At 33.2% G+C, this 21,458-nt stretch overlaps 1 protein-coding gene across 1 annotated transcript; it reads right to left on the reverse strand.

Annotated features, from left to right (window-relative positions):
- Positions 1–819: 819 nt before the first annotated feature.
- LOC138327443 (GTPase IMAP family member 9-like) lies at positions 820–15,163 on the reverse strand. The gene is made up of 5 exons (XM_069273527.1): positions 15,102–15,163; positions 14,971–14,999; positions 10,646–10,733; positions 6,404–6,432; positions 820–4,237 (listed from the first exon to the last, which is right to left on the reverse strand). The coding sequence occupies exons 2-5, from the start codon at positions 14,981–14,983 to the stop codon at positions 3,552–3,554; spliced, it is 816 nt and encodes a 271-aa protein (XP_069129628.1). The 5' UTR covers positions 14,984–14,999; positions 15,102–15,163; the 3' UTR covers positions 820–3,551.
- Positions 15,164–21,458: the final 6,295 nt, after the last annotated feature.

The following is a 21,458-nucleotide window of genomic DNA, read 5'->3' on the forward strand; positions in this document are numbered from 1 at the left end:
TTAAAGGCACACATATTGAAATCAGACGTTAAAATTTTAAAAGGTGGCGCTGTAGTCATATGAATAATCTATTTGTAGAATAACAAATCTTCAAATACGCATTGTGCATTGATTGATTCATTTGCACCAAAAACATTAAATCGACATTTGGCGATCCACGGAACACGTCCTTTTCAAAGAATTTATTTCTTGATTTTTTTTTTAATTTTGATTCTTTGCAACTGTCGGTCAGCTGGAATTGACTACCATATTTTTTTTGCGGGAAATTATTAATAATTTCTTTCGTTTTTGGACAAGCTATACCAGTGTATAGCGCATGATTACTTTGTTTCAAAGGTGAAAATTTCAATATACTTTTAAACAATGTCTCCATGGTTCATTGTGGTTCCCATATTTTATCTCTGATAATGGCTCATAAAAAATTTCAGGATTCCTGCAATATGTATTTCAGATGCTTCCTAATTTCTTTAATACATACTTTAAGTTTCCTTTTGTACCATTTGCCTATAAATGACTGCTAGGTCCGACAGAATATAACTTGATCATTCCATATAAATCCAAACTAATGTAGATTATTTTGCGGATACACTGGATTTACATGTAAGTAAATAGTCACGATTGGACTGTTGACAGAGATGAAATGTGGGGACCACAATGCACTCTTAGAGAGATTGGTCATTTTCTGTGAAAAGTTAGACATTTCGCTTGCAAACTGATGACGTCACAATCAATACCTATCCGGAAGGTGAGATAACTCTGTAGTGTCCAAATACATATAATTACGTGATACTCAAAGAAAAGTTAAATCAGCAACTCGTACAGAAATTTAATAACATGATTAAAATTATTCAATCTTTCAAACATTAACAGTATATCTTAAATATGGTGGTTGGTGTACTTATTAAGTTAATAGCATCCTACCTGAACAGTCCATGGTTCCATATTTTTATGTTTTTTGTAGTAAGCAATTACATAAAGTTATGTATATTCCGTCAAAGTTTCGAAGAACTATCACATTTATGTTTAATTTAATTATATTAAACCATATATCTCAGCTCGAACAGGCCTAGGGCTGTGTGGTAGAGAATCATCCATTTATGTAGAGTTTGAAAACTTTCTCAGTAAACCGGAAGCGGAAATTACAACAAGATCCAGGGTCTGTATCAAAGTTTCAATCACGTGAGATTACAAAATATTCTTATCTTTGAATTAATGATAAAAACATTCATAAAAGTTAAACCCAAAAAAAGGGGATTATAAATATAAGCTTACGTTTGCATTCTGTTTTTAACATTAACTTTAATGCCTTTTATGTGACTCGGCCACTTTCGGAATTTTCCGCCTGGCAACGGAGAATGACTATGAGATATGTTGATGCCTTAGTCACTAATTTTTGCTTAAAGAAAAAAGTAGAAATGTCCTATGCTATATATATATATATATACATATACTTTTTCTTGTTATATATTCAATGCCAGGAATTCAACAAGGCCATGATTATAATATTAAACTATTTCTAGCAGTGCAATCATTACACATAATAAACAATGCAGAACAAAACCTTACGAGATCAATCGCCTGATGGGTCATGGGTCAACTCCCTTGCCGTTTGAGATCCTTTATGCATAAAAACTATAATACCACTATTTGGTAACAGATTATGAAAATCAACAGAACAACTATTGCGTTCTCAGATAGGCTTTGCCTAAAATTATATTATGTCATATATAATTATATAATTATATCTGTATTGTATATTTGATGATGTTTTTTTCCAAGATATTTTGGAAGTTTTTTTCCTACAAGATCAATGCGATTTTTTCTATATAATTATTTCTTAATCAGTTCGGGGGCCATTTACCTTTATGTTATATATTGCCTATTTAATGGCGTTTTGTTCCAGGATACATTGATGTCTTTTTTCTACATAATTATTTCTTCGGTTTGGGTGCCATTTTTCTTTTATCTTATTAACTTAAGGTATCCTGTTACTTAACTAAATTGTCAATACCTTTAATCTTAATAGATTGTGTAGCAATGCTTAACAAATATATAAATTTAAAATATAATTGCTAAGGTGACAAGGTTTATTTTTATTTTTAAAGGAATTATAATATTATGGACAACAACATTTACATGTATAGCAAACATAAAATAGCACAACAACACGTATTGTTATAAGCTGCACTTTCGCAAATATCTAATGTCACCATAGTATCCTTAAGTAGCGGTCAGTGTTGTGGGAAGGGGCCGCGGTTGCCGAGTGGTTAAGATGTCTCGACATATTACCACAAGCCCTCCACCTCTGGGTTGCGAGTTCGAATCCCATGTGGGACAGTTGCCAGGTACTGACCGATGGCCGTTGGCTTTTCTCCGGGTACTCCGGCTTTCTTCCACCAACACACCTGGCACGTCCTTACATGACATTGGCTGTTAATAGGACGTTACACCAATAAAACCAAAACTAGTTTGTGGGAGCGAGTAACACCTGGATACATAAATGTACTGGGAGGAGGTTGTAATCTAAACCTAAAAACAACCAAACAAACCATTACTATAAACCGCGTGTCCATGAATAATGCCGAAATCTTCTTGGTTCCAAACGAGGAATATGCAGAAATCCAGAGGATACGAGTGTCAATATCAAGTTTAATTTTCCAGGTAAGGAAAGTATGTTGTATTTATCCACAGTTCACAGCAGTACGTGTGCAGCAACTCGTAATGAATACAAATCAGCCTATACAATATACCACCAACGGTCTAGAACTAGAATGTTCTCATTTTTAAGGGGTTATCATTGTAAAAGTTAGACGTTTCCTACCTTACTATACAATGATATGCCTATCAATACACTATATTTGTATATGGATGTGCAAGTTATAAAACATTATGAGATATTTCGCCATCCGTGATATTCCAAGGGTTACTATCACTGTCGTTATATCCATTACTGGAATATGTCATAGCAAAACTAAAGGATATGTGTGCGAAAACAGATCAAGGACAGGTCGTTGGTCATTCGTAGTACATCAAAACAACCGAATAACGTACACTGTTGTTGACAGTATGAATTATAGGTCGGGCGTCACTTTCTACATAATTTTTAAATGAAGTCATGCAACTGGTCCGTTTTGTCCTTCAGTTTTTACTATGACATAGCCCAGAAGTGAAAGTTACGATAGTCCTTGCATGCAACCGTTTTCTGTAAAATGCTACTTTGTGTTTAGTTACAGAGTTTTAAATACACATAAAGATAATACGATGGCCAGTGACAGATGTTTGTAAAAGGCAAAGGATAATTTATATCTCAAAGGCATTGTCTCCAATGTGATTACTGTTTTTGCTTGAACACACGCGATCCGACGAATCGAAATGGCGCCAAACCAGCGTTCAGAAGACCCAAACTTATCCTATATAATCCGGAAGATAAATTTTTCAAGACTAATTCATCATCTTCTTTTTCAATCTCCTTCCGAAGCATTGAACGGATATCTTTAAGGTATTCGCCAATATCCATGATTTCACTGGCTGTTTGCATACTTTGCATCCTTTCAATTGCAAGTTGTTTCATTCTTTCTATGTAATTTCTTTTCTGCCTCTTTGAACATTTCATTTGAATAATATTGTCCATTATTCGCTATTGTGATATTTCCAACTTCTCTGATAAGCTTCTCTGCGTCGTCATCACGTTTCATCGACGGCAGACTCGGGGTATTGTCAAACGCAAGATACCTCTTGTTGCATTTCTCCAGAATTTTGGTAAGCTGATTATGTCCACCCTGAACCTGGTTTTCTATGGTTTCGTTGTCTCGATCTAAGTCATCCCTTCCTGTAAACGCAATTATCACGTGTTTATTCATGGCGTCTCCAAACAGCTCTTCAAACAATTCGAACGTATCCTGATCTTCTTTAGTAATCCTCCCTAGGCGTAATACGAGTACTATAGCATGTGGTCCTGGCGACGCAATACCAATACATTTGACAATCTCATTTGTAAGGTCTTCAGCTGTCATATTGTTATCGAAAAACCCCGGGGTATCTATGACCAGTACGTCCTTCCCAAATCGTTCTGCTTGGTGCATTTTACATTTACTCGTGACTGAAGACAGACTCGTTTTAGATTCAAACACTTTCTTCCCGAGTATGGTGTTCCCTAATGCACTTTTGCCACAACCGGTTTTCCCGATCAATATAATTCGGCGCTCGTTTTCATCCCTCTCAGAAAGCTGTCCTTTTGCTAAAAACAACAAACTCCATCTCAATAGTTGTCGTCAAAATTCGTTTAAAATGGATGATGACTCTTTCAGAAATTTACATACTAAGTATCTGAGATTCTAAGACCCTGCTCTACGTTATATGAAATATGTTTAAAGTTATAATATATTGTCACCTTGCAAATTTCACAAATCTAGTAATATGGCTATATATCTATAATGTAAGGTTGCTAACGAAATTGTACTGCATGTTTCTAGCACGCAAAATACACTCGTAATTATTGTAGTTAATGAAGGTCGACTACTTTTCAAAGGTAATAAAAACAAATTGGATGTTCTAAAATAGATTATATGCGCAATACAGACTTTGACTTCAGTATGAAGATAGTATATTCTGATTGTTGTGTTTTAGCTCCATTAAATAAAAACCCTTGTTGCTCCTTCTAATTTATATAATTTCTTGATTCAGCCAATCAGAGGCGACGTTATAAACGACAACACAAGTTTTTCTTTACGTTATGAGAAGACAATATATAACCTATCCCGATATAAAGCATTGAACTCGACACACGTACGTTCAGTCTAAATATGGCTAGTCTCACTGCACTCACCTCACAGCGTTAGGTTAAAGTAAATGTTGTCATCTTTATCCTAAACTAAGAGGTCTTTCATACATGAATTACTTCAGTATGCGTATTTATAATATAATATTTACATCTAGCACATGTGTTCCATATATCCTTGTTTATTTCTTAAACGAAAAACCTCGAGATGTTCAGAATATTCACACAATATAACATACACAAGTTACGATAAGTCATTGGCTTAAAACTGTCTATTCATAACAGATGACCTTTTGCAAAGTTTTACTGCACAATGAACTTGATACATATGCAGTTGATGCCTTTGCACTAGAGTCTAAAAAAAATTTTCAACACATTAGAAGCTCAAATTTTCAAAATGGTTGTCTAATTGGTTATTTCTTCAAATTCGTGTATGAAATATAAAAAAAACACACATTAGAATATAATTTTCGACACATTTTACTGAGGACTTGCTATAGATAGGAATAACCATTTTTGAAAGCTCACCTTAAAGTATCCGTACTGGGTTAAAATAGAAATACGATGACAATGGAATTAGAAAAATATATATTAGAGAATTGATAAATATACAGTGTGCCTTGAACAAAAGATGAGATGTTGCATTTACTACAGAATAAAATGTTTACGTTATTCAAAACTAATACAACGATATGCGTACGGTAATCATAGAGTACGCAATTGGGAGAACATATGTTTAAACTATGGGTCAAAAACATTATCAGTGTATAGAAAAGATCGAGAACTAGTATAAACGAGTATCAAAATATTTCGAAAGAATGAGGTTCAGATGGACCATAAGTAGAAGTATATACAATTTTTTTTAAGAAATGACTTATTTGGCATCTGTTTTGGAAAAGTGCTTCTTACACCGTCTAGAAAGTTGGCATTTTACTCTCTTTTACTTCCAATATTTCATTTAAATCATCAGTGCAACGACATTTGTAGCGATATCAAGTTCATTTCTGCTGTAAAACTGCGATGAAAATATTAGGCATTTAAGTGTGAAATTATAACTTATTGGCATTTTGTTTTTAAATCTAAGTGTAGTTAAAATACATTGGGTTTTTTTTTAAGAAAAAATGCTAAAACGATAACAAATATTGAACTTGGGTAAAAGTAAAAAATCAAGCACATTGATCTCACATCTGTTATGCTTTTTTTTTCAACAAAATCCCTCTAATTAAACTCCTGGGGTCTTCTCCTGCATTTCCATTTTGGAACACTAACCATTTGGCAATTGAAGTGACTGTTTCTGCTAAGCAACCCAATATGTACATTTGATATTTGAAAAGGAGAGGGAAAGGATGAGAAAAGCAAGAGAAATGATCCCTCTTTTCAGACAACCAGTTTGAAAGTTAAAGTTTCAGTTTTGTCCTCCTCTGTATGGTCAAAACAGTAAAAGTAATGTAAAATCACACATTGTATAAATGGCTATCTTTGATTCTTAATATTCAAATTTTATAAACCAATTCCTTTTTTCAAAAATCCATTTTAGACTACAGGTTAGGAATTTTTTTACTTCTTGGCAGACAGGGTCCTTAAAATGTACATGTATATAAGATATTGAAACTAGTTAGTGCTTACCTCCTTCAGCCGTTCTCATTTCATGCAATCTGTAAGGAAAACAGGGACAGGATTAATCTGAGATCATAAAATTTGAAAATTCAAGTGAAGAAATAATTAATCGTTTAAAACAATTTGAGATGACTATTTATCTAGATAGCCCTGTTATATTAGCATATACTGCTTTTGTAATATTGTCCAAACTTTTATGTGAATGAAATATGACTATAGTCCGGTAGTTTATGTGATTCCGTGGGGTTTTCCTGAAGGTTGACACCATATATCAAAATATTCAGTAGTCATCCTTGCAAGATGATGTTGTCAATATTGCTACGTGCAGTGGTCATGGGCAAGGGTCATAGGTCAATTAGCTCCTTTACTTTTCAGAGGAAACAGCTGAATTGTTCTTCTTCAATATTATGTCACATCTCTAATTTATTTACTGCATTTATTTGTCGGTTCATAATGGGACGTTTTCAGAAAAGATAAAATGTAGTTAAGGTCAAAGGTCACACTTCATGTACTGACATAGGTAGTTAAGTAAAAATATACTGCATACAATTTTATCAAATGATTTAATTATATACACTTAATATCCTATATAAGTGCGCAATATATCTAAAGTATTATTTATAACAACTTTGCCAGCCATTGTTACTCTCAGTACAAAACTCTCCCTGAACCTGGGCAGATCTCACGTAAATATCGAAGTTTCCACACCACGCAACCCGCTGAATCGTCGTAGTTGCGCTTCTTCCATTTACGTAATAAGCAACCAACGAAAAAGCTCGTGTCATATAAGCATAAAAAAGGAGCAAGTGATTTTTATAAGACACTTTGCCAGAATACTACTGTTGCTACAGGAAGAAAAAAATATGGGATGATATTTTTGGTTTTGACAATCTAAAATGGAGACAAAAATACATTATTCCTTTTATCAGTACCAGAAGCACAAAATTGCAGTGGCTTCAGTTTGGAATTAATCAGTATATTTTAACCACAAATTCATATCTGTTTAAAATAGGCCTTGTAGACACTCCTTACTGTCATCAGTGTAAAACTGAAATTGAGACTATAGTTAAAACATTATGGGACTGTGAAAATGTTCAGTTATTCCTATCAAATTTTGAATCCATATTAGAGATGCTTTTAATTCCATTTACGTTTAATAAGGAATCTTTCATTTTTGGACTCTCTAATTGTAAAAATTATACAGATAATGTTGTCATTTTAGTACTAAAGCAATATTTTTATAGTGCTAGATGTCTCCAAATTGGTTTATCAATGAATGCGTTTAAAAATCTTTTGAAGGATATGTACAGGACTGAAAAATACATTGCAACCACCAAGGGTGAAACACATATTATGATATTTGTCAAAGAGTCGAGAAAATGGGAATGTTTTTAGAATAATGTCACATTTTAAACTTTTTCTTTTAATATACTTTAATTGCATTTTGCATGATCTTGGTGTGGTATCTAATCTTTTTACATATGATTTTATAAATCTCAATGAGAATGATGAGCCTTGTCAGTCCATTGCCACTTCTTCTTTCTCTTTTTCTATTATTCTTCTTTTTTACTTAATCTCTTCTTTTGCTTTTCTAAAAGGGTGCAACTTGCAAATTTCTGTCATTAATCGTTCAATTAAAACTCAAGAAAATTACTATCATATTGTATAGGGAATACCTGGTAATGTAAACCACTTTGTCTACACGGCAACTATTTTTTTTTAGATTTGATATAATTCAGTCGAGTGATTATATATATGTGAAAACACATAATAACTAATTAACATATATAATGCATATATACATATTTACAAAGAGAGTCAATTTTGTTTTTTCAATGAACACCTTGAGAGTGCATTATATCTAGCAGCCCTTATAAATAACTTGGTTTACAGTATTAGAGACGTTCAAAGTTTCTAAATCAATATTACGATTTAGATAATGAATATTGAATATCATAAGTAAATGCTTTTTGTACCCATGTAAAATTTCTTCAAAAATAAAAAAAAATATAATTTTTTTTTTTTTTAAATTGATCTATATTTACATATGCCCCTATATAGTTAACGGGAGGGGTGTTGCGTTCAAATTAGCGTAATCGCAATGACGTATGAATAGAAACCCGGTGCAGAATAGGACTACTTCTAGTTCACGCTTCGGTAAGATTTTGCGTCATATGATAATCTGCATAAACTTAAATTACTTAATTTACATTTTACCTTTTTTCAGATGACATATTTGCTTCGAATTCATAATAAACTAAAAGACGATATCGGTCTTATATTGGTCTCAAGACTGATCCTTAGACGGCACAGACAATATTATGTTCGTCAGTACTCAGTTGATAGTAAGGTAGGAAATATAAACAAAGTTTCCTCGTCATAACTTGACGGATTTGAAAATAACAACAAAGAGTTGACCTCAAATCCAATTGAATATATGTTCAAGCATTGTTACGGTAATAAACAACAAAATGATTCGCTGGTCGAGACTACAACCGGAGGGTGTGTGTGTCTTTCCTCATAGTTACTTCTGTATGTGTGTGTAATCACTCCTTTCACCTAATTACACAGAACATCTCATTGGAGAACAGATCATGTACAGATTTCCAGAAAATTAAACACTACAGGTATCCGAAACAGTATCGTCAGCTTCATCCTCTGCCTTTGCATTCAAAATAGGCCTACACACACCATACAATCACTTGTCTATCCCCCGTACAATAAAATGAAAGTTATGACTATGAAGAATTTAGTCTATATCGTAGACAGATACATACATGACAAACATTCAGCAGCTCAACGATCAAACAATCAATAGGCTATAGCACAGTAACTTTCCTTGGTTAAAAATCAAATATGGCGGCTCGCTCCACTTCGGACCGCATTACTACCCTAACACCGATATAACTGGTAGTCGAAATGGACATTATTGATATATGATCAAATTGAAAAAAAAAATCTACATTTTAAAAATAATTGAACGATGTCATTGTTATATTTCAAATCAAACTGCCGCTATAACGTTCAAAAATCGGAACTCTATCTTCGGCCATCCTTACTATCGTAGTTACCCAACTTAGCAACCAACATCGTTTTAAATTTGCCGACGAACGTGTAAAAGTAGACTCATGTATGTAAATATATTGATTGAACAGTGTTTGATTGCGTTAAAGGTGGTATGAACGCGCTATATTGAATATGTATGTATCCAATTGCGTACGCGCTATGTTGAATATGTATGTATCCAATTGCGTTCATACCACCTTTAACGCAAACAAAACACTGTTCAATCTCTAAATGGATTGAGACAATGGAGTTAAGGTCAAAGGTCATACTATATGCCTTTTATGAAATAATGATTCTAAATCAATGTTAGTGATTCGCGTTGTTTTACAATTTATTCATAAGTTGTAATTTCCCATGGCACGTATTCTGTACATGTACTTCCACATATTTTTTTATTCCTAATGAGGAAAGTAGACCATTATTATATAATATATGAGGGACTAACGTCAGCTAAAGCCATAACGTGGCGTTCGTCTGCCCGTCCATCAACAATCGAGTTCTTCATAACCGTTGGTCGGAATTTAACCAAATTTGATCGGAAGCATCTGTATGGTGTGGGGACTGAAAATATTGTATTTTATACGACCAAACTGACCCCGGGTCCTGTGGAGTAGGGTTTTAAGGGTTGCATTTGGCTATTTCCATAAAAACGAATTCTTGTATGTTCTAAACCTTAACACGGGGTACACTGTAGTACTCATATTACAATGGTAGAATTATTGTGGGGTGGAGAAATGGTTTAACTGACCCCCATGGGTTGACATATTTTCATATAAACGACTTCCTCTCTGAAACTGGGCATGTGAGGGGCAGAGGCCAATTTGGATATTTCCATATAAACGACTTCTTCTGACACTAAGCAATTTATATCTCCAATATTGCATCGGTGTTGTCAGATCCTCTTATCAAATGATGTGATACCAAGGATATGTATTTTAATCAGATTGATACTTTTTGTAGACGGAAATATTTTTTTGGTTAATTATAAAAAAAAGTAAACTTAACGATAATGAAATAGCAGTCGTTAGTATTTAGAACATTTTAGGAATATGCGATAGCTTGTAGCTATGACAACACTCGTTAGAAAAGAAGTCGTGCAATACGTTTGTTTGAGATACTTCAACCTCGATAGTTTTGTTATAGATCATTCCACTTCATTTTCAATGTCAACTTGAATCTTTTTACCTTTCATCGCCCATTTCCTTCATTCCTCGCTGAATTTCCTGTTTGATAGTTTTATTATAATAGCCCTGTCCTCCATTCCTATGGTCTCCTACAATAGATAACAAAATGTTTACAATTGTTACCAGAACGAATTTATAATTTATGCAAAAACTTACAAATGCAGACTACATTATTAAAGCTAACATGAAAAAAAAATCATATAAATGGTTAATAACTACTTCAGAAAAACTTAGTTTCTATTTTAAGATTTTCCATTATTTGATGAAATATGCTTTAAGCATCGTTTTCACAAAACACACATATTATGTCGCGATCGACATAGGCATTCCGTAATTTATACTTAAATTGGTGCAAAATTAACATAGATTGGTTTATTACAGTTTTCTACCACAAAAGGAGGTTTTATTCAACTATCAGGGAGATGCAGCTGTTGATTAACAATTTGTTTTATACCACACGTATAATGGCTCACACGGTGAACTTGGACCGAACAACTTATTTCTTTGGTGTCACATCATTTTCAACGTCATCAATAATCGAATGACGTCATACTATGTTGTGATCGCCGCTTGACGTCCGAACGTGTGTTTGAAAGCGTATGTGTCGTGGTCGTTGTGTCAAATTGCGTGACTTGTTCATGCGGGGTGTAAAATTGACATGAAATATTAATAATATGTGTAACGCATTTTGATGGAAAGGATTTCACGGATGAGTTTAGTAGATTAATTAAACGAGTCTGAAAAGGACTTGAACTTGATTACAATGGCCTGATTATTATTTGGCGGGAGGAAACGGCACCGTGCCGTTTGTATGCTTTTATATAAGTTTTATATTAGTGAAGCAACTATGAAAAATTAAACTTAATAAGACGTTAAATGATTAACATTTCATCTAATTAGAAAAAAATAATGCAAATGGATTCTTTATTAGAATTTACTTTTTGAATTTTAATTAGTACCTTTTTGCTAATGAAAATATTACTACACCCTATTTGCATATTTCAGCCAATACAGGTTACCTTAAAGCTCGTGTCTTTTGTAACTTTTAAAAAATAGCTCACTCGTGTGGAATAAACTCAATATTCAACAACCACTCATTGTGTATCCTCTATATAATTGTTTCGTAATAATGACAAAGTCTTATTGTCGTAATGAATGTATTATTTAGTATGTCTTGATAACGTCGTAATAATTCGGAATAAGGACATTTGTAGTAGCACGCACAAAGCATCTCGCTATATCACATTAATACCTTTGAGCATGTAAACTTTAAAGAAATTATAAAACAAAATATCTGAACCCACTTTTTGAGGAGGTGGCGAAAGAATAATTCAAAGAGTAAAGTTTAAAAAATTATAGCATATTGCTGTTCTTAGAAATGATTACAAAGAATAAGATAATCTTGATAGCTATATTTCAAGTACATCAGATTAAGAATAATAGACTCTGTATGAAAAGATATATAGAAATGGCAGAAATAAGTCAATCTAATTAAAACGATGCATACAATTACGTCTCACCACGATGCCCTATGATACGCCTCAATGCGTCAAACAAACAATTAATAGAGTAGTCCGTCACTGATTTTAATAATTATACGACTCTCCGAGAAATATTAAGCAAAAACAAAAATGTATTATTGTTTACCGTAAGCTGTGTATTGTAGATGTAGTCTTAGTTTGCCTAATTTGGCGCTTGGCACGAAAACGCCAAAATTAAACACACTAAAATTTGACATCGTCAGTATCAACTGCTGACATCTCACTTTCTGAATTTAAACATATTTTTTGTCGATACAAAAGACAAAATTTATAAAACAAATAAAAACCTTCACCTAAGATAGAACGACGAAACAAGAGTCAATAGACCTCAATATTGATATTTTTTTAAACAAAATATTTTACTAAATTCTGTCATTTACATACTTATTACAGTGGAAGACAAAAAGGATAGACACTCTCTCACACATATGGTCACAAATACAATTTGGGCTGTTGGTGAGATTTTCACGAAATAATGATATATATATATACATATAGATTCATGTACACGCTATTGGTTACTAATTTGGTTTTAATCGTATTATTGCCAAAATGAATCATTTATTTATATCACTATATATTAACCTAATTCTATCAAATATATTATCAATTCGTTCAATAGGAAATTTATTTGGTAATCACCAATTTATAAAATAAAGCAGTAGTTCAAGACCATTTTGAGAGGTTGAAAATGATTGATCTAGAAAAAATATAGTTGGACTAACATATACATAGCTACATGAATCTGAGGAGCCATTTTTTCTGCTGATATGAAAGGAAAGAGTCTTGTTTAGAGTCATATGTTAATTAAAATAAGAAAGCAGAATTAGGCATTATAGTTATACAAAAATATCAATACATAAAACACCTCTTGAGAAAATGTTTTGATAAACATTTTAAATGTTAATGATCATTTAATGTTGCCAATTCGGTATCATACGAAAATTCAATTGATGACAACTTTTTATCTGTAATTGTTAATTCTCTAAATGTTGATATGTTGGTGACATATTTCAAGGTATTGACACTCTTTTAATTAAGGAGATTTTAAAACATGTTTAGCATCACGACAAGTACATATTTGCAATATAGAAGCATTTGTGAATCAATTAAACCGTTTATGAGATCAAAACACAGTGTACATGGGTGTACAAACACACAAACACACACACGCACACACGTATGCATTTGTATAAATAAATAAATCAGATAAGTCGTTTGTTATTAATTTTTAAAAAATTGGGATGTCGTGATATGTGTACTAATCTAATTAATAATAAAATTATTTTTATCAGAGCAAAAAAAAAATGGCTAACTATAAAACATTTTTCATATAAATTAATCGGAACGGAAGGTAGTACATTCCTTTAAAAATAACCAAAGACACCAGCATTCAGTGGTTTATTTATAGACTTATATCGAGAACATTTCCGCTCAATCACTGTTTAAAAATTAATGGGATTATACTATTTGAGTTATGTAATTAAAGCAAAATAAAGGCAAAAAAGAACCTATAGATCACCTTTTATGAGTATCAAATTACATAGAATTTTTGTCAAATTTTTATTTTAATCAAAGTCTGGAAATTAATGAAGATATATTTTTATCTTAAAACAAAATTGTATAAAAAAATATTATCCATATACATACAACATTCTTTATATATTCTACATCAAACAGAAAAGACAGTCAACTGTACGTGAATTTAAAAATCATTATAAAAACATATTTAAGATTGATAAAATTTAACTCAAATTGATCGATTAGAGAAGATATGCGGAGATTAGACAGGAATTTTTATCCCTTGATAATTATGTATTTACATGTATTTTTACACAGTATTTCATAAAAAATATATATATTTAGTTAAAACAATATTCGCTCAAAATAGCAGCAAATGTGATATTGGATGTTACATCCAAGATTTTGAAGATACAAATACTCCGTATTTCATAATTTTAGATGGATTCAACACTTCATACAAACAGTTATGTTTGGCTATATACACAACAATATATTGCAGCTTAAATATAAGCAGTTTGTTTTTTTCTAAAATCGGCATAAATATAGTCATTCAGTGTTTTTGACCTGTTACTTGTTTATCATATCCTGTTGAAATACTTTAACTTCACTTATTAATAAATATTTTGAATGAATAAACAGCCAATAGTAAAAGAAAAGTGAACCTGGTGATAAATACAATGGTGATCAGGTGGTCCCTGAACAAATTGGGGAAAAAAAACGAAATTCTGCAGATATGACCAGAAGGGAAGGTCTACCTTAAATTATACGCAAAAATGTCTTGTGACTTTATTTATCGTGTATCATAATGACTGCATTGAAACGACTACAGTTAACGGCTTGACTTAGAGCACTGAATTAGACAACTGATCCCAAGAATAATATTTCAAGAAATAATTGTGTCGAGAATGATAATCAAAAATCATTTTGAAATATTTGTATTTGTAACGACCGTTTCATGAGTATTTCCGTCATCATCGAGATAAAATGGACCGATCTCTGAATTTTTTATATTTTCTATCCTGACGCCAGGGTTATTTAATAGTAGCGTAAATCTTTAGATCAGGAAATTCAGGTGTTAATCATTGTCTCGATTTCATCCTCTGTTAAATTATTTCTAAAACAATCCTACAGAAATGAGCGGTATCTTTCTTCGGTAATGTTATTATAACTAACACACAACGGAAAGGTAAATGTACGAAAATATATTCAGGGCAATTTATGTATTCAAGATATTGAAACTAATATTGTAGCTAATTCCTACCTCCTTCAGCCATTCTAATCTTCTTCAATCTGTAAAAAAAGGGAACAAAATTAATTTGAAATCATATATTTTTGTAAAGCATAAATGCGTCGAATCGTTATGACTATAACTAGATGCCTACAAATTCTTACCGTATGTTATATCTTGATTGCACTTCTCTAGTCCTGTCTTACTGTGACCGTATTCTGTTTTGGGAACATATATTTTTATTTTATAATATAACCAGGAGTTTTTATCTCATTTTCTTTGATGAGTGACATGTGTTTACGTATTATGTACATACACGTCTCATCTTGCATTAAAATAATCCCTTGAACTAATTGACTAGATAATTAAATTGCATGACCTCTCAGCATTGGTCTTTATTATAAAAATGGTATATAAGTAAATGCAATACTATTAATTGTATCAAAAGTATCATCTGACAACTTAATTACCTAATTAAATCATTAAAGATATTGAGATAATAGTGTAGTGATCTGCTGAGTTGATGACGTCAGAGATCTATACCTTAGATTTGTTAGACTATACCAGTCGATTAATCATTGGCTATGTGAATATCCACCCATATCTTGACAGTTTACAAAATCAGTAAACAACTCGCTCGGTAGCAATCGTCATATGTATCCTAAAAGACCAATAGTTATAAAGTACACATCATTGTAACAGAAGATTGTTCTTAATTACGTAATTTTGAGTAACAGTAGACTGTTAATAACCACTGAACAAATTAAAATTTGTATTAGTTTTAATAACTATCTGGTCGGTTGATATTCAGAATGTTTTCCTTTATCGAACCCCCAATTATAGCAATCTGCATTGAGGTATCTTTTATGAAATGTTTATCATGCTTGTAATGATATAAAAAAAGTTTTTTTTCATTGCATCATAGTGCATTTTTCCGGCTGTTTATTTTCTTTTCTTCGTTCACTCATTAATTTCATGACTTTTCATATGATAAATTCATTCTTTTATATTAAGATCACTTTGACTTCATGGTACAATTATCTCTCCCATCTTATATCTTAAAACTAATTACTGCAACATTTTAGATCAACTTTTAAAGTAGGTTGTGCAAAGATTTTCGTAGCCAGAGGAAGTTGGAGGACGGGAGCAAAACCATGTTTCACTGGAAAGAGTTAGGAAGAGATTGGATTGTGCAATCTCGGGTCATATGATCCGACATTGGGAAGCAGTTGTACATTACTTGAACTTTGAAGAACAATTTTCAGGATGGTGTTCACCTCTCTCCTTTGTCGAATGAATTTTTTCTCAACATTTTGCAAGGTGCATTGGAAACCTTCTCAATGACAAGTAATAAATTATTTCCAAATTATCAAGTCAACTATGTTATGAATGTTGAAGGCATTTTGGGTCACAGTATTGTGCCGTGAAATGTGTCGCCGTTTCGTTTGGCTGTGAACATGCCACCTTTGGTGCATGTTCTTTGGTCATATTTCGCAGTACAAACTAATGATTTATATGGATTGATTAACATCATATTGATTATATTATACAAATATAGCATTTTGATGAGGTCGATACATGGTTATATCGACCAAAGAAAAAATATTGAACGAGGACGTAGTCCGAGGTCGGTATTTTTTCTGTGGTCAATATAACCATGTATTGACCGAAATCAAAATGCTATATTTGTTTTATTATTTTTCTGGATTTTTTACATTTTGAAATGAGTGCAAATCTAAATAAGCATCGCATTGTAAATTCTGCTTTGCTATGACAGTTACAATCTTATGATTTTGTAACATGTTTAATTTAAGAACAACTTACGAAAACAGTATCAATTGATGCACATCACGCTTTTATTACATGCACCCGGTGCATGCGTTCTTGTAAATGGCATACATGTACATGTATTCGATTATACCTGTAGCTCCATGTCGGACACAGTCAATTAAATGTGTAGTTTGTTCTCCGTTGAAATAATCCACTTCGATGCCAAACATATATTAAAAGATTCAGATTGACATGAAGATACATTCTATTATGCTTAGTACTCCATTCCGTAAAATATTTTGTATTTACGCTTCAAACTCGGGTCATCAAAGCGTTTGTTTCAAAGCGCCAGGAACACGAAGCGTTTTGGTAACGTAGATGATAACGTTATCTAAAAATAACCGTGCAATATACTTTTTCTATAAACTACTTCCGGAAAAATCGTGCAATATAGTTTTTTTATCGGTGATCACGTGGCGTGTTTTTGACCAATGAGAAGTGATACAAAATCCAGAAAAATAATAAATGCTGTTAATATTGACGTGAATCAGCTGATATCTGTTTCCCAGTATCACTGATCGTTATTGTCATCTGATTGATCGAATGTTTTGAATTGATTGATTGCTTGCTATTATGGTCTATTGATGGACCTGCGGCTATGTTAATTGATGGAATATTGTTTCCCATGATCTATCAATTAATTTGTGTTGTAATTTTGATTGAATTGACCGTGCCGTCATATGTAGATATTAATTAAAGTTGTGTCATAATCCAAAATTGAAATTCTTTATTGTCTGTGCAACTGCATTTACTGATAATTTGATATTGCACATTGTTTTGATAAAAAAAACTCACCTGAAGTGTTTAATATCAGAAAACGTTTTCACTTAATTAGGGATTTCCATTTACTTTTGACACGTTATCAAAGGTACACGAGTTCTTGAAACGTACGGTCGATTGTGTATGATAACGTTAAAGGTCAAGGTCACAGACGTAAAAAACTACTTTTTTCGAACGAACTTTAAACGCTCATAGGTTCCTAAACATACGTTGTATAACGCGTACGTTTGGTTATTTAGGTATATTACGATAATGAACGTTTTTTCTCACTATATGTTATCAGGGATTGTGTCAAGGCAAGAGTTCGCTAGGGGATTTGAAGGGCGCATATGTAAGAGCGTGCTCTCAGGTACATTATAATGATCAATTTCAATGTCATCGTATTAAAAATGGCGGAGATATAGCACTTTATAAATGGCGATTTTGTCTTTTTTCTCCAAAAATGTTATTTGAATGTTTGCATAGACATAGCATGCACTGATGTCTACATAAGTTATGCTTTTCATTGACCTTGACCTTCATTCAAGGTCACATGGGTAAAATAGACAATATTATTTAAACGACTTCTTCTTAATACCAAAGAGGCCTAGAGACTCTGCCTTCCCCTTCATATGAAGGTTGTGCTATAATTATCTACCTCCTCAATGCTGCGATACACAGTCAAACTTGCGTTGATGGCTTCTGTTATCCGCTGTCAGGCTTCTCTTTTTCTCTGGGTCGTAACACCGGCGCAAAAATTGGCCCTTAGACAAGCAGACGACGATCCCTCGGGTGTTTTGTCCGAGTGAATTGTTTGTAAACAAAGAGTACGAGGATCATGATGTCTCACCATTGACAACGAGCCATATAAGAAGATTGCAATATGCTTAACAAAAAACAGCTAAGCATAATGCTTAGAATATATATGCAACAGAAATTAAGCATCTTGCTAACTAAGTATATTGAAAATTTACTTAAGTACAAACTTAAGAAAATTCTTAGATTTTTTATGCATACGAGTCCTGATATTGGGCCTGTAGCATTTCATTCAATGACTTCATTCAAGGTCAAAGGAATTAAATAGGCTAAATTTTAAACAACCTCTTATTAATTACCAAGAGGCCTAGAGACCTGTTATTGGGCCTGTGGTACGCTGGAAGGAAGGGTTACCGAGTTTGTTCAAATGAGTTACCTTGACCTTCATTAAAGGTCACGGGGTAAAATGGGCTGAAATATATTTACACGGCTTCTTCTTAATAACCAAGAGGCCTAGAGACCTGATATTGGGTCTATGGCATGCTGGTATGAAGTTGGGCCCCTGTTGTATTTTTCAGCGCTGTCCGTTCGCCCATGTGTACAAGTTGTGATCATATATCGTGCTTGTCTGTCTGTCCATCAATCCATCTGTTCTTCTGTCTGCCAATTCATTTGTTCGTTTGTTTGCAGTTTTGTCTGTCTGACTTTAATAAAATTATCATACGCAGTGTCTATCCTGTCTCTCTACAAGAGTGTATGCACAGACAAACTACATACCCATGTGCAGCATGAATCATAATTTTATTCATTCGTTCTTGCTATTGTTCGTATGTTGTTCTTTCTTGTGTTCGCTTTTTCTTTTGTTCTCTTCGTTATTCCTTTCGTTCGATTGTTCGCTCATTCATTCGTTCAATTTGAAGCTAAGGGAAAATTTATTAAAGCGATTGATTACCGGGAATCTAGTATTTGGATCACTTCTTAATATTCAGCCGTCTGTTCTATTGAATAGATAATTTAACTTCCGTATTGGTCGTATCAACAGGGTTTCTGACGAGGACAATACATTATCACCGAAGAGGACAATATAAGGTCTCTGACGAGGAAATACATAGTCTCTGATGAGGACAATACATAATCACTGACGAGGGCAATGCATGGTCACTGACGAGGAAAATACACGGTCACTGACGAGGATAATACTAGGTACTGATGAGGACAATATATGGTGTTCGACGAGGACAATATATAGTCACTTGCAAGGACAATACACGGTCACTGACGAGGACAATACATGATCACGGATGAAAACTATATATGATCACTGACGAGGACAATACACGATCACTGATGAGGACAATACATGATCACTAATGAGAACAATACATGATCACTGATGAGGACAATATTTGATTACTGATGAGAACAATATATGATTACTGATGAGGACAATACATGATAACTGACGAGAACAATACATGATCACTGATGAGAACAATACATAATCACTGATCAGAACAATACATGATCACTGATGAGAACAATATATAATCACTGATCAGAACAATACATGATCACTGACGAGGACAATACATGATCACTGATGATAACAATACATGATCACTGATGAGGACAATACATGATCACTGATGAGGACAATACATGATCACTGATGATAACAATACATGGTCACTGATGAGGACAATACATGATCACTGATGAGGACAATACATGATCACTGACGAGGACAATACATGATCACTGACGAGGACAATATATTATCACTGATGATAACAATACATGATAACTGATGAGAACAATACATGATCACTGATGAGAACAATACATGATAACTGATGAGAACAATACATGATCACTGATGATAACAATACATGATCACTGACGAGGACAATATATTATCACTGATGATAACAATACATGGTCACTGACGAGAACAATACATGATCAATGATGAGGACAATACATGATCACTGATGAGAACAATATATGATCACTGACGAGAACAATACATGATCACTGATGAGAACAATATATGATCACTGACGAGGACAATACACGGTCAATGACGAAGATAATACATGATCACTGATGAGAACAATATATGATCACTGATGAGGACAATACATGATCACTGACGAGGACAATACATGATCACTGATGATAACAATACATGATCACTGATGAGGACAATACATGATCACTGATGAGGACAATACATGATCACTGATGATAACAATACATGGTCACTGATGAGGACAATACATGATCACTGATGAGGACAATACATGATCACTGACGAGGACAATACATGATCACTGACGAGGACAATATATTATCACTGATGATAACAATACATGATAACTGATGAGAACAATACATGATCACTGATGAGAACAATACATGATAACTGATGAGAACAATACATGATCACTGATGATAACAATACATGATCACTGACGAGGACAATATATTATCACTGATGATAACAATACATGGTCACTGACGAGAACAATACATGATCAATGATGAGGACAATACATGATCACTGATGAGAACAATATATGATCACTGACGAGAACAATACATGATCACTGATGAGAACAATATATGATCACTGACGAGGACAATACACGGTCAATGACGAAGATAATACATGATCACTGATGAGAACAATATATGATCACTGATGAGGACAATACATGATCACTGACGAGGACAATACACGGTCAATGACGAGGATAATACATGGTCTCTGACGAGGACAATACATGGTCTATGACGAGGACAATGCATGATCACTGACGAGGACAATACATGATCACTGATAACAGATGGTTTCAATGACCTGTGAAGCTCTTTAGTTTGGTTGACCGATGACCAGATCCAAGATCAACAGTTCATAGAAAACGAAGTTACAATTAACTGATAAACGGAGTTTTTTTTTTTAAATAAGGATGTCAATTAGTTTGAAATTACTATTCGAATATTCGGATATTCGTTTTGGGTGTTATTCATTGCATGACTGGGAGATGTCCATTGACTGGGTCTAACGTTGCTGATGTTTACCTTATTAAGCATGTTAATAAACAGTGATGTATGGAGGCACGATTGACATCGCAAGCTTACAATTTTACGTATAAACAAAATAAATCTTAAAA

This window comes from Argopecten irradians, chromosome 7 (assembly GCF_041381155.1).
Source record: "Argopecten irradians isolate NY chromosome 7, Ai_NY, whole genome shotgun sequence".
Taxonomy (NCBI): Eukaryota; Metazoa; Mollusca; class Bivalvia; order Pectinida; family Pectinidae; genus Argopecten; species Argopecten irradians.

Bases quoted from the DNA above. Each gene is read 5' to 3' on its own strand.
- LOC138327443 (XM_069273527.1), bottom strand. The intron at 6,433-10,645 runs GTAAAAAGATTC...TTTTCCTTACAG, and splicing joins AAGGAAATGGGCGATGAAAG to ATTGCATGAAATGAGAACGG. The intron at 4,238-6,403 runs GTAAGCACTAAC...TGTTGTTTTTAG, and splicing joins AATGAGAACGGCTGAAGGAG to CAAAAGGACAGCTTTCTGAG.